This window comes from Panthera onca, chromosome A1 (assembly GCF_046562875.1).
Source record: "Panthera onca isolate mPanOnc1 chromosome A1, mPanOnc1 haplotype 2, whole genome shotgun sequence".
In the NCBI taxonomy this organism is placed as follows: Eukaryota; Metazoa; Chordata; class Mammalia; order Carnivora; family Felidae; genus Panthera; species Panthera onca.
In genome coordinates, this window is record NC_138339.1 from 213,163,485 (window position 1) to 213,178,286 (window position 14,802).

General features: G+C 37.2%; 1 protein-coding gene across 1 annotated transcript in view; it reads left to right on the plus strand.

The window, feature by feature from the left end:
* The window catches only part of DNAJC15 (DnaJ heat shock protein family (Hsp40) member C15), a 68,505-nt gene that overhangs the window by 31,932 nt on the left and 21,771 nt on the right, over positions 1–14,802 (plus strand). Inside the window, exons 3-4 of the mRNA XM_060637108.2 lie at positions 690–763; positions 9,959–10,035. Coding sequence (XP_060493091.1) covers positions 690–763; positions 9,959–10,035 — 151 coding nt within the window. The remainder of the gene's footprint in view (positions 1–689; positions 764–9,958; positions 10,036–14,802) is intronic.

Sequence of the window (14,802 nt, forward strand, 5' to 3'; positions counted from 1 at the left end):
AATTGTTCCTATGTTTTACAGATCCTAGATAGTATTTGTTCTCTTAAGTATTTCAAAGTGATTATCACTGGGAAAATCAGTACAAATAACCAGATGTGTGAATCTACACATACATAAAAGGACTTTATCTATAGTTTGTGTTAGAGTACTAGGATTTTTTTTTTTTTTTTTGTTACCTATCATATGGTATAAATAGAAGATATACATAAACATTGACATTTTCTAATTTTATAATCATTAATTAGAACTTGATAAATAATAACTTTATTTTTATTTTTATTTTATTTTTTATTTTCGAGAGAGACAGAATGTGTGAGCTGGGGAGAGGGGCAGAGGGAGAAAGAGAGAATCCCAGACAGGTTTTATGCTCAGCACAGAGCCCAATGCAGGAGCTCGATCCCACGACCCTGGGATCATGACCTGACCTGCAAGAGTTGGATGCTGAACCAGCTGAGCCACCCAGACATCCCTCAATCTAATAACTATTTTAATTATGTTAAAATGAAATGCTTCCTCCATTCAATAAATTAGACATTTGGAAAAATAGAACTTTCTGGTAAATTTTGAAATAGTTATTGAAATAATACATAGAAAAGAAACTATCGATAAATATTGTAGTTTCTACCTTGTGGGTATTGTCTTTCCATATTATGGAAAATATGTTTGCTCTTATTCCTGTTGTTTTTTAGGTCGCTATGCATTTCAGATCTGGAAACCTCTAGAACAAGTAATCACAGAAACAGCAAAGAAGATTTCCACTCCTGTGAGTTAAAGATGGCTTTAGTTAGAAGGCTTGTTTTGATTTTTGTTTATATGCCATATTTGATAGTAATTTAGAAAATGTCTTAGATTTTTCAACATTTGTAGTTTACTTTCTTCATGATACCCTTGGGGTGTTTATTTATTGATTTGTTTCAGTCTCTTAGTCATGTTATTTTTATTTCTAATCTTATTCCTGCTTTTGACATCTAATTATTATATCTCTCTTAGTAGTATTACACCAACTTTGAGGTAATTTATCTTCCTTGTTTAATTAATATTAATTCTTTTAGTGATTGTCTATATTAATTCTTGTGGTAGAAGCTGGATATAGTTGATGAATAAAACAGACAAGTTCCTTGCCCTGATGGAGCTTACCCAAGAGTTTATTTCATCATAAAATTTGAAACTGATCCCCGTGTACCACCGCCTGATCATTTCAAACATAAAATTATAAGATTCCAATCCTGAAATCCTATAGGGCTTATACATTCATCTATAGGCATTGTAGCTACTCTGCTGAGCTAAATGTAATTGAAGAATGAATGATAGTAGATACTTAAAAGCTACTGCGTAGTGGACTGGTTTGTAACTACTGGACACAATGCAAAGAAAACTCACTGAAGCGTTGCAGCATAATCGTTGACTTCTGGGAAATAGAAGCAGATATGGGATAGATCAACTTGGCTTGCAGCAATTGGAGAATGAATGACTTGTTTTAGCAAAGGCATTACAGGCTTGTGAGGCTTAGTTAGCCGTGAACAATGACCACACTTTCAAAGGATGACATACTGACAAATAATTAAACTCAGGTCCAAAAGAACTGCAAGTGATTTTGCAGACCTATAAATGTATGTCTGTGATTAGAGGGAGCATGTGTGTTTTTTTTTTTTTTTTTTTCTGTGTTCCTATTTATATTTTATTTGGCTACAGTATTAATAGGTATTTAGCATTCGTTCAGTAATTATTCATTCTACATGCCAGACATTACTGTGGAGAGTGGGGTATAGTCAAGGACCATATAAAGATATTGACCTTAGGAGTGTATATTTTAGTGGACACAGACAATTAACAAGTGAATGAATAAGTAAAGTATATACTATGTAGAAGTGTTGACTGCTTATAAGAAAACTAAATCAGGCTAAGAGTTTAAAGAATAACAGCAGAGAGGAATTGATACTAGATGGGTCAGGGAAGGCTTCACTGAGAAGATGAGAGAGCAGATGTGAATCTCTGAAGAAAGAGCTATCTAGGGACTGAAACACTGCAGAGGTCCTGAAGTGGAAATGAGCTTTGCAGCAAGAATAACCCCAGTGAAATATGCAAAGGGAATAGTGGTAGGATAGGGACCAGATCATTTGAGGCCCCATAGACTATGATCAAAACTGCGAATTTTACTTCAAGTATAATGGAAAGCTTTTGGAAGGTTTTGAGCATGGGGGCAACGTGATTTGCATTTTATTTTATTTTTAATGTTTATTTATTTTTGAGAGACAGAATGTGAGCGGCGCAGGAGCAGAGAGAGAGGGAGACACAGAATCCAAAGCAGGCTCTATCCAGGCTCTGAGCTGTCAGCACAGAGCCCGATGCGGGGCTCGAACTCCCGAACCATGAGATCATGACCTGAGCCGAAGTCAGACACTTAACCAACTGAGCCACCCAGGTGCCCGTGATTTGCATTTTAGATGATCACTTTGCTGCATGGAGGGTCAACAAGAACAAGCCAGAGTAAAAGCTCTCAATCCAGTTAAGAGGGTATTGAGATACTTCAGGTAATAGATAATGGTGGCTTGAAATACAGGAATGAAAATAGTGGCATAATTCCTTAATTCAGTGTTACTTATGTCTTTCCATATGTTTATAAATAATGAATGGAGAGAATTTCAGAAATTATTTCTCTTCTGTTAAGGTGATATTCAGTAGATATATTTATATTATAAATAAAGGACTCCCAAGTTTTGTAGAACGGCATTATTTAACATTGTAAAGGAAGAGAGAGCAAGAAAATGAGAAAATTTTCACTGCTCCGTGGAGGCTCACGGATAAGGTAGAATAATTTAAGAGATTGTCATGGGTATACTAAATAGAGAAATAATGTGTCCCTCTTTCCTTTTCCTTTGTGGGCTTGAGTTAAGAAACAGTTTTTGATAAATCTGGCCCTGTTTTCCCCCACAAAATACTACTGTTGCAGTTTGCAGTGAAAATATTTTTTAGAACATCTTTATCATCATCACTGTCATCATAATTATACCTCTGTGAAGATAAGGGTGTTTTAAACAATTCTTTAAATATTAATAATTCTAGGGAAACTGAGAAATTAAATATGTGCATGCTTTCTCTTGGCACTAATGATTCCAAAAAGTCAAACTTCATAAAACACAGCATTTACAATGTTTTGATGTTATTAATATGATTCATTATTAAACCAAATAGGGTTGTTAAAAAAAATAGGAATTTGTAACTGTGTGCCACTAAATCTCTGTCGCTCAAGAGAACCTGGAAAGCATTCAAGGTTCAAGTTTCTATATTTTAAAAAAAAAAAATTTTTTTAAGGGAGCCTGGGTGGCTCAGTTGGTTAAGCATCCGACTTCAGCTCAGGTCATGATCTCACACTCCGTGAGTTAGAGCCCCGCCTCGGGCTCTGTGCTGACAGCTCAGAACCTGGAGCCTGCTTAGGATTCTATGTCTCCCTCTCTCTTTGCCCCTCCCCTGCTCATGCTCTGTCTCTCTCTGTCTCAAAAGTAAATTTAAAAAAATAAAAAAAAATTTTTTTTAATGTTTATTTTTGAGACAGAGACAGAGTGTGAGTGGGGGAAGGGCAGTGAGAGAGAGAGACAGAATCTGAAGCAGGCTCCAGGCTCTGAGCTGTCAGCACAGAGCCGCCCCACCCCCCCATCCCCCCCACCCCCGTGAGGCTCAAACACAGGAACTGCTAGATCATCACCTGAACCAAAGTCAGATGCTTAACCGACTGAGCCACCCAGGCGCCCCTCTATGGGTTCTTTTTAAATTTCTTCTGAAGTTTGTTTTCTCTGTACTTTATTTAACATCATTTTGTCCTTAAATCTCATCTTTGTATTTTCATACCTTTTTTTCCCCCCATTTTTCTTGAATACTACCTGGAGTAATTTTTTCATATGGAATGCGTGGATGGTAAATGTTTTAAGTTCTTCTCTACTAAACGGTTTGTTTCTTTTCTCTCATTGTTAGTCATCAGCTGCTGGCTCCTTGGAAATCTGGTGAGCCAGTATGAGGGAAGAACAGAAGTTTCTGCTCAGGGGCCAACTGGCTGGCTCAGTCAGTGGAGCCTACAACTCTAGGCTCATGAGTCTGAGCCCCATATTGAGTGTAGATTACTTAAAAAAAAAAATCTCTGCTCAGACTGAACCTCAGTGCCCACATACATGCTTTCCTGTATACTCTCAGCCACATTTTCTGGTAACTGAGACTCTTAGCCAGAATTTCTTGTGTTCTTATTCTTACTCCTTTGTAAGCAGCCTGTTTCAGTTTTCTTTTGTTGTTTGTGTTTTAGGTTTTTAGTTTTTTGGTAATTTTTATTTGTTTTTTAACTCTGGAAGTTTTGGGTTTTTTTTTTCTTTATTACTGATGTTCTGAAATTTCACAGGTATTCTCAGTGAAATTTAAGTGAAAATTCCCTATCTTTTATTCTGGAAGATTCTCCTATACTTTTTCTTTAATTATTTTTTCTTTTACATTTTCTCTCTTTTCTGTTCCTGGAACTCTTACTAGAGACACATTGGACCTCTGAGTCTATCCTTTATGTCACTGAACAGTTTCTTTCTTATTTTGCATCTTCTTATCTTTTTGTTTTACATTCCACAGTATTTCCATAGCTTATCTTCCAGATCACCAGATTGGGTTTTAGCAATGGCCAGTCTGTTATTTAATCCATCACTAAATGTTTTACTTCAGTAATATTTAATATCTCTTTTCATAGCAATTTACTCTTTTATGGATATAAGATACTAATTTGAAAATTGTCAAGTCCTCTTCTGCTTTCTGATTTACCTCCTTCCTCCAAAAGCCAGTTGTTACTTGTTCATCTTTGTTCTGTTTTATTGCCCCCCGTGGTATTGGATTTGTTCAAATGTCTGACAATCCTTGGTTATTGGTGTATGTTTGTGAGGACTGAGTTGAATAATGTAAGTGTTATAATAGTATAACAGTTTGGTAAACTCACTTTATTAAAAAAAATTTTTTTAATGTTTATTTATTTTTGAGAGACAGAGCACAAGCAGGGGAGGGGCAGAGAGAGAGGGAGACATAGAATCCGAAGCAGGCTCCAGGCTCTGAGCTGTCAGCACAGAGCCTGACGTGGGGCTCGGACTCACAGACCATGAGATCATGACCTGAGCCAAAGTTGTACACTTTAATGGACTGAGCCACCCAGGTCGCCCCTGTACATTCACTTTAATTGAACAAGAGTGTTGATAGTGGGCTGTGAATACAAAGATGGTTTATGTCAACAGGCATGTTTTCCAAAGCAAGGCACCCAGAGGCAGGCTTGAGACCTCCAGAGAGAGGTTGAGGAAAGATTAAGCACTGTGTATATTTCATTCCTTGGCATAACTGTCCCCCTCACTGGCCTCCTGGGTTCTGTAGTGTGATCTGCTAGTACTCTCCTTTGCTTCTGTTGGGACCTACCACCCACAATGAGATACATCTCAGGCTAGTAGTTGTTTTTCTTAGCCAGAGGGCAAAAATGGTAGGTGGTAGGCCCCTTATGCTCTGTGTTAATGGAGTTAGAAATGGTCATCTCTGCTGTTCTGGTTTAATTAATTATCCTGATGTCATTATTATATTTGTTGACTCTAAAGTTAGTGCTTTCTTTATTTCCTGGGAAGGCTTTTCCACTTTCCTCTGGTGTTTGAAGCTGCAGTGATGTTTTTGTGTCTTTAATTGTAATCTTACCTGTTTTCAGCTCTCTGGTTTTCTCTTTGTCTCATTTCTTGTTTTCTAGGCCTCATATGGACTTTTCTGTTTAAAAATATCTCTCTTCTTATTTCAGAGGCACTTTAGGAAGCAAAAGACCTTTTTTTATTCAATCTTCTGTTTTGAACCAGTAGTTTTTTTGCTTGACCTTTCATATGTTAGTGTCTATTATAAACTCAGTCAGTGTTTACCCCTAATTTTTTTTCCTGGGGAAGAAACCCAAGTCACTCATCTTCTTCTGAGGCTTTTCTTTTTCTTTTTAATTTCTTAAAATGTTTTTATTTATTTTTGAGACACAGAGAGACAGAGCATGAGCAGGGGAGGGGCAGAGAGAGAGGGAGACACAGAATCCAAAGCAGGCTCCAGGCTCCGAGCTGTCAGCACAGAGCCTGATGCGGGGCTCGAACTCACGAACTGTGCGATCATGACTTGAGCCCAAGTTGGACATCTAACCGACTTGGCCACCCAGGCACCCCGAGGCTTTTATTTTTCTATTTGTGAAAATGTCCCTTTATTTGAATACAGTTTTTAAAAATTGGACTTCTTTTGTTTTATGGTTAAGTGAATTTCATGGAAACAACGCAAATTAAAATCGTACCTCTGTGGCTCTATAAACGAAATAGATTATTGTAAATAATAGGAGATTATAGTTTATGGTAAATTTATTTCTTCTTAAGATTATGGAATGATATAGTTCTTCTTTGGTTGTGTGGAGGGCTTTTGTATTTCAAGCTCTTGGCTGAGCCAATTAACGAAGTTTTGTTGAACTTGGTTCATTTCGTATCTCCTTTGATAATATGTGACACCATAGCATTTAATGCTAATTTCAGAACGAAAATGATTTTGAGGTATGTTGTTTATGTGTATGCTTTATAGATAGAATAACACAAAATAATAATTTGTAAGGTGCAGGGTATATTTCAAATGGCAGCATAAAAGTCGTGGCATCCTGTTTCTGTTCTTGGAAATTCTGTTAGAAAAATATAACCATTTACTCTATTTGATGGAGTTTTTGTATAGTTAAACTGTTCCTTTTGGATATGCAGAGATTAACTTACTCATAAGAAGGTCAGTGTTTTAGGGTATGAGTCTCATCTAGATGCTATATTTTAAGTAGCTTTTTCTAGGGCACCTGGGTGGCTCAGTCGGTTAAGCATCCATCAGCAGAAGTCCTGATCTCATGGTCCATGGGTTCGAGCTCTGTGTCAGGCTCTGTGCTGACAGCTCAGAGCCTGGAGCCTGCTTCAGATTCTGTGGAATCCGAATTCTGTCTCTCTCTGCCCCTCCCTGACTCACTCTGCTGTGTCTCTGTTTCTCTCAAAAATAAATAAACATTACAAAGAATTTAAAAAAAATTTAAGTAGTTTTTTCTGTGTCTCCTTTTCTACCTGGGCAAACCAGAAAGTAAATCAATTGCTCTGATACACTACCTGCTGTTAGGGCTAATGAGTTTCTGACTCGTGGGGTGACACTTCATGAAACATCAGTTTATCATGTTTATTATGCTGAGATTTTGGAGTTCCCTAAGGTAAATAAATACTTACAGAAATGTCAGGGAGTAAGGTACGTATCTAGTAAAAATTTTGATCTGTTGAGAGAAAACTTAAAACTAGCTGTTATTCCTCTGTGAAGTCCCCTTGTTCTTTATATAATCTCCATGTGCATGTGTGTGTATAATTTGTCCAGGTTACTATGTGTACTTCCATAATTTGATTCTTTTGCTCCCCTTACAACTTAGAGACGGGTATTTTTAGTTTTCTTTCTAGATTGTAAATTACTTGGAACTTGAAATAGTACGTCATATCCCTCACGGCACTGGTGCATTGATACATTAGCATCTATGTGATAAGGATGGAACTTGACCTGTCTCTTTTGAAATGTTGCTGGCATGTAATAGGTGCTGAAGTGTTTGTGAAATGAATTAATTGCCAGGGAATTATTCCCAGGTGGAAATTTATATCAAGCTGTTCAAAGAGAGCAGCTTATATAAATGACCAGATCTGGCTCCCTGGGACTCATTTTTAAGTTTGTTTTCTTGGTCTTTTATTTAGTCCTCCTTTTTAAAAAAATTATACGAATAGTCTGTGTTCATTGTTGAAAACTTAGGAAATAAAAATAAAGAAGAAAAAAATTATTCATAACATCACCAACCAGAAGTAACATTTTAGTGTATATATACTTTCAGAGTTTGTTTTATGTAAACATACACTTATTTATCTTTCCTTACAAAAATAGAGTTTCATGTTTTAGAAACATGTATACAGTACAGTCATCGATGCATTTTTTTTTTTCCTTCTAAAGTTGAGTTCGTGCATCCTGTTGCTTTGTTACGAGCTCCTAAAGAGCTGTCTCCCATTCCTTCTCTCCTGTTCTCTCTCAAACCCAGTCTCATCAGACTCTCACTCCTACTCCCTGCGACTCTTGTCAAAGACTTTGACCTCTTTGATAAATCTAGCAGTCAGTTCTCAGCTCACATCTGATTTCACCTACAGAAGTGTTTGAAACTTTTTTCCTTCCTTACTTTGGGCTGCTTTTCCTTCAGCCTTACTGCTGGTCCTACTCAGTCTGCTTACGGATTCCTCTCCTTTTGTGTGCCCCTAAAACCTGCAATCTCTAGGGCTCACTGTTTGGACTTCTTACCTACTCTTACTCCTTAGGTGATCTCATTCAGTCTCATGGCTTTACATACTGTCTATATATACTCGTGACTCCTAAATGTTATCTCCAGGTCAGACTTTTCCATTTAGATATTTAACAGACATTTCAAACTCAATATATCCAAAACCAGTCTCCTGATACCTATTACCCTCAATAAACAACTGCTCCCTCTCTAAGTCATTTAGTGGCAGTTTGGCAATTTAGGCCAGAAACCTTAAAGTCATTTGCAGTTTAAGTTCCTTGGAACTGAGACAAAGCAGACAGACAGAAATTAGCAAGCTGGTAGTTCATCAGGGAGTGCTTTTAGGATCAACAGCTCCAGAAGGGAAGAGAAGGAAGGACAGAAGGACAATTTAGGCTGCAGTAGGCCTCAGCCAACCCCATAGTGAGCTCTGGAGCACGGGTAGCTCATTGTGGTTGTCCCAGGTTGGGGCAAGGAGCCACAAGACTGAATGATGTCACTCGATAAGTGACTATAGATAGGAAGTTTAAGGACTGAACTCAATGAACTACAATGTTTATCCCCCCATATCAACCAGTCATTAAATAGAAAACTGCCCTGGGAAGGGGGCCTGAGCTTGACTTTCTTTAGCCAAGGCAACTCCTCTAACGAGTCTGACAGCTGAGTGCTGTCTGCCAGCAACAGCCCCAACGTCCACGAAGTAAGTCCTTCACGTCTGAAGGGGGAGCTGCACGTGTATAGCAGTGTTTACTGCATCATCTTTAATCCCTTTTTCATATCCCTTATGTAATCTGCCAAGCAAATTATTATTTTTCCTTTCAGAATACATCTAGAACGTGACCAGTTTCAAACTACCTCCTCTATTACCACGTTGGCCCATACCACCATCATCTCTTGCCTAGGTTATTGTTATCTCGTCTTAACTGGTCTCCTGATTCCCTCCTGCACCTTTCTTCCTATTCTTCACGTGGTATTTAGAGTAATCCTTTCAAACGAAAGCCAAATGACATGACTCCAGTGCCCTGGTTTCTCCTACCATTGAGAATAGAATCCTAAAGATTGCTGCCACTTACAGGGCCCCCCACAATCTGGCCCCTAGTTGCCTCTCTGATACTATGGTCTTCCTTGCTCATGCATTTCCAGCCACCTTTCAGTGACCTTTCAGTCCAGTTTTGTGCTCTCTCTTGGCCTTGCTGTCTGCTATTCTGACGTCCTCCCCACTTTGTCAGTTCCTCCTCTTCCTCTTCCTTCTCTATCAACCAGTCCAGTGGGTAAAAAAGATGTGTGTCATATCATTATTAAATGACTTGTCAAGGTTACCCAATGAGAAAATTATTGCAGAGCTTAGGAAGACTTCAAGCCTTTGCTTCTGTTGATTTCTTTGATTCTGTTATATCTTAGTGTAGAAAAATCAATGTATTTGAATGTGAAAAAATTGTTAATGTTTTTTAAGTTCGTCTTGGTCATAGTTTCTTGTAAAGGATCCTTGTTTAGTGCCCTCCCCCCCTACAGTTTCAGGTTGCCTTGTAGTAAAATGCATTACTCTTATTGCCGCTATGATAGGTTTGAGGTCCTGCCACCTCATACATGCAACTAATTATTTCATGCTCTTTCTTTCCTGTACAGAGCCTTTCATCCTACTATAAAGGAGGATTTGAACAGAAAATGAGTAGGCGAGAAGCTAGTCTTATTTTGGGTATAAGGTAGGTGAGCTACATAAGTCTTATTTTATTCTGTGGCCAAGCTTGTCTTGAAAAAGGGAGAAAATGTTACAGTAAAGTTTTCCTTATATTTTAAATTATGAATAGGAAGCAGAGGAAAAAATACAAAATTTTTACATTTTAAAAGCCCAAATCCCTAAAAATATCAGGCAAAGATGTGATGTGTCCTTATTCCTTAACAAGGGGCTCTGAGCTCTTATGTTGGAATACAGTACTAAAATTTCAAAGCAATTGTCAAAATCTCCCTTACTGTGATACCCCATTCTTTCTGAACTCAGTTTTATGATTTATTATCTATCATATTTTCTGTTATAATATAGGATCTATTTCACAGTTCTTTTCTATTTTCACAATTTGACATCTAGCATATTTTATTATAATTGTTTCACCCTAGTATCTATTGTGTGACTTTGGACCACATAGGAGAAAGCTAATGATGTTGTGTGATTGCTCTGTGATAACATTTAACACTTAAAGTTAAGAATATGCCCCCTGCCATTTAGTTGCTAGTCGCTATATTCATTTGTTTACCTTATGTTCCCTTAGAGCCCACTCAAATTTTTGTGGGGGTTGGTTACAGTATGTCATCTGCAGCAGATCTTCTGATGATTTAATCAACATCATTAAGCAGAATAGGTCATAAAGTCCTGTATTGATACAGTTTTTTGGATCTCTTGTAGATTTGCACATTTTTAAGGCCAAAACATGTTATTATTTCTTTTGACTTAGCAAGAAAAGATAAGGGGTAGGGAGCAAAGGAAATGGTTCGGTTGAGCTTGGTGCTTTATTTAAATATAAGAGATGAAGTTTCTTACTGAGAATAGGTTTTAGGTAGGGGAGGGAACCAAATTAGGAAGTTGGCTCTATTTCTGACCATTCTTTGCTTTAATATTATTCAGGATGGCCTTGTTATTTTTCTGGAACTATTATTGGACCCCCATAGCATCCCATTCATAGTCTTGAAATGTGAATATGGAACTTACTATAAAACCAAACACAAAGGTTTTTGAGACTGTCAGTCGATATCATCCAAAGCATTCCTGTTGTTACAACAGATAATTAGGAGTTGACTTAAGATTTCTGTTTTTAAAGGTTTATCTTGTTAACCTAGAAACTGTAGAAAATTTCACAAAGATGATTTGCTGGTTAAGCGTATATACTCTCAGGGAGTCTGGGTGGCTCATTTGGTTAAGTGTCAGACTCCTGATTTCAGCTCAGGCCATGATCTGACAGTTTATGAGAGTGAGTCCCAGATCTGGCTCTGTGCTGACAGTGTGGAGCCTGCTTGGGATTCTCTCACTCCCTCTCTCTCTCTGCTCCTCCCCTGCTCACTTGCATGCACATGTGCTCTCTCTCACAATGTAAACTGAAAAGTATATGCTCTTAACAGGTGAATGTGTCCTCATTTGTAAAATAGAGATAGTAATAGTTTCTGTCTGGTAGGGTTGTTGTGAAGACCGATACATAGATAATTCTGCACGTAAACACAGCACTTAGTGCCACAAGATTAGAGAACGCCACTCGGTCCCGTGAACCCCACTTCCCAAGTCCCAGTCACGTGCATTCCAGGGAACAGTTTGTATTCCTTGATGTAGGCAACATGATATTTAAAGTTATATTTCAATTTCATGGTGAAATTGTCTGTACTGGAGATCCGTCCGAGCTTTATTTAATTTTTGTACTGTGTTTAAGAACTAGCATTCTCCCATCCTGTTTAATCTTTAGAATAACAAATAAATGTCTTATGTATTAACAAATAACAACAAATACCAGCTGAGCCAAACAGATTCTTATCCTGCTTCTGTCACTGAAGCACTGCATTATAGGATCCAAGTCAAGTTATTTTTAGCTTTTCTGCCCTTCAGTTTCTTCATTTTTGAATGGAGTTAGTAATATTTAGGCTTGTTGAAATAATATAAAATGATATGACGATACCTTTTTATAATAGTGCCTACCAAATAACAGATGCTAAATAAATGTTGGCTCCTCTTTCTTCCCGTTTGTATCACAAATGCAGAAGCTAAATATTTGCCCTTTACATATTAAACAGAAAGGTAACCCTTATTTGCTTTCCTCTAGCCTTTTCTTTCAGTCAGGTAGTGTTGTTTTTGAGAAGACTCTTCAAGATGTGAATACGTTGCTGTGGCTCCCTTCTCTGTGATCATTGAATCTAAACTACTTAGACTATGTAACAAGTAGGTAAAGGCACAGTGGAGCTGACTGTTGATGACCTATTAAAAAAATACTCTATATGCTATTAGATGAGTCTATGCATTTTTATTGATTTCTCGAAGCCTAAAATATTTTACCAAGCGGCCCAGGAAAACTATTGTTCATACTTGTTACTTTCTGAAATGATGAACATTTGAGATTTTCATACTTTCTGAACACTTCTGTGGAATTATGTTAAGCTAAATGTTATTCAAAAGACCAATAGTAAAAGTGATGAAACCAAAACTGCTCCATTTGCCACGAGATTAGAGAACACCACTCAGTCCCATGAACCCCACTTCCCAAGTCCCAGTCACATGCATTCCTGGGAACAGTTTGTATTCCTTGATGTAGGCAATGTGATATTTAAAGTTATATTTCAATTTCACGGTGAAATTGTCCGTACTGGAGATATATCCGAGCTTTATTTAATTTTTGTACTGTTTAAGAGCTAGGATTCTCCCATCCCGTTTAATCTTTAGACTAACAAATAAAGGTACTAAAGTGTATTAAATTCCTAGAGCCTTAATATAGCAGTCAGGAAAAGGGAATAAATTCTGCAGGCACACAAGAATATTTCCCTTATCACCAGAGCTCACCACTAGGACTCTGATCATTATTATCTTAAAGGCATAATGTTTTGAATGGCCGTACTTGTACATAGAAACTCTCCTTGCGTTTCTTACTTCCTTCAGTGTAGTTCAGTGGTTGGCAGACTACATTGTACATAATGCTTTATGGACTTTTATGTACAAAACCAAGTGTTAAAGGCAATGTAAGTGATTATGAACGATAATCTATGAGATATAATTATCAAGGATAATTTTCAGATTTTGTCCTACATGCTAAATTAAAGTTTAATATCCAGAATAAGATGCAACTTACCATTTATACTCCCCCCAAAGAACATAGAATGTACATTTGGATTTTACCCAACTTACATCTTCATTATCTAGTGGTTCACATTTGATTTGTTTTATGAAATGTTTTTTAAAGCGCCTCTTTTTCCATTTTAAGATTTTCTGCAATACAGTAATCCTTTATAGTGTCAGTGTTTACTAATATAGAGCCATTATTTGAAGGAGTTTACCTTTTAGAGCCATTTTGTTTTGGAGGACTATATAAAATGCATTAAGCACATATTGCATATTCAATACTGGATGCGATTTTAAGATACAAATCATAGCTTCTGCTCTTTAGTATCTACCTTAAGAAGACATGTTAAATACTTGCAGAACAACTAGAAAGTATAACTAATAAAGGAAAGAAGGGTTGTAGAGCACCACAAAAGAGAATGAGAAATGTAAGTTTGCGGCAGGAAACTAACCATACTGGAATTAAAAAAATAATGTGTGTTTCATTTCTTAATAGGCAATTAATAAAGTATTCACAGCCATGATGTAATTTTAGTGACTTATTTTTCAAAACTTAGTAGTCTTTAGAATCAGACACTGTCTTGATTATCTGGGAAGTATCTACAAACCAAAAAGTTAAGTTTGAAATGGTCCCCCAAAGGACTTTCATAAGCCAAGAGGAATACCCTAAAGTCCTTATACTAAAAGACTTTTTTATTATTAAAAAGGTTTTTTTAATTTAAAAAATTTCCCTCGTTTCATTGAGATATAATTGACATATAACATTGTATGTTAGTTTAAGACGTATAACATAATGATTTGACATGTATAATATGTACAGATTGCAAAATGGTTACCATAACAACTTTAGTTAACATCCTTCACCTCACATAGTTACAGATGTATTTTTTCTTGTGATGAGAACTTTTAAGATCTACTGTTCTATCACCATTCAAATATAAACTACAGCATTGTTGACTGTAGTCACCATGCTGTATATTCCATCCCCAGGACTCACTTATAACTGTAAGTTGTACCTTTTGACACTCATTTCCCCCACCCTTCTCCTCTTGCCTCTGGCAACCACCAGTCTGTTCTGTTTTTGGGAGTTTGGCTTTTTTAGATTCCACATATAAATGAGATCATACAGTATTTGTCTGTCTTTGACTGATTTTTTACTTAGCATAATGCTGTCAGGGTCAATTCATGTTGTCACCAAGTAGCAAGATTTTCTTCTTTTTAATGACTGAAAAATATTCTGTTGTGTGTGTGTGTGTGTGTGTGTGTGTGTGACATTTTTCACTCATTCATCTGCTGATGGACACAGGTTGTTTCCATGTCTTGCTACAGTGAACATGGGGGTGCTGATATCTCTTTGAGAGACTGATACTTTTTTTTAAGTTTATTCATTTATTTTTGAGAGAGACAGAGACAGCATGAGTGAAGGAGGGGCAGAGAGAGGGAGAGAGAATTCCGAGCAGGCTCCACACTGTCAGCACAGAGCCCAATGAGGGGCTCAAACTCACAAAACCAAGACATCGTGACCCGAGCCGAAACCAAGAGTTGGACAGTGAACCGACTGAACCACCCAGGCGTCCTGAGAGTGATTTTATTTCCTTCAGATATATACCTAGAAGTAGAATTGCTGGGATCATATGGTAGTTTTATTTTTAATTTTTTCAGA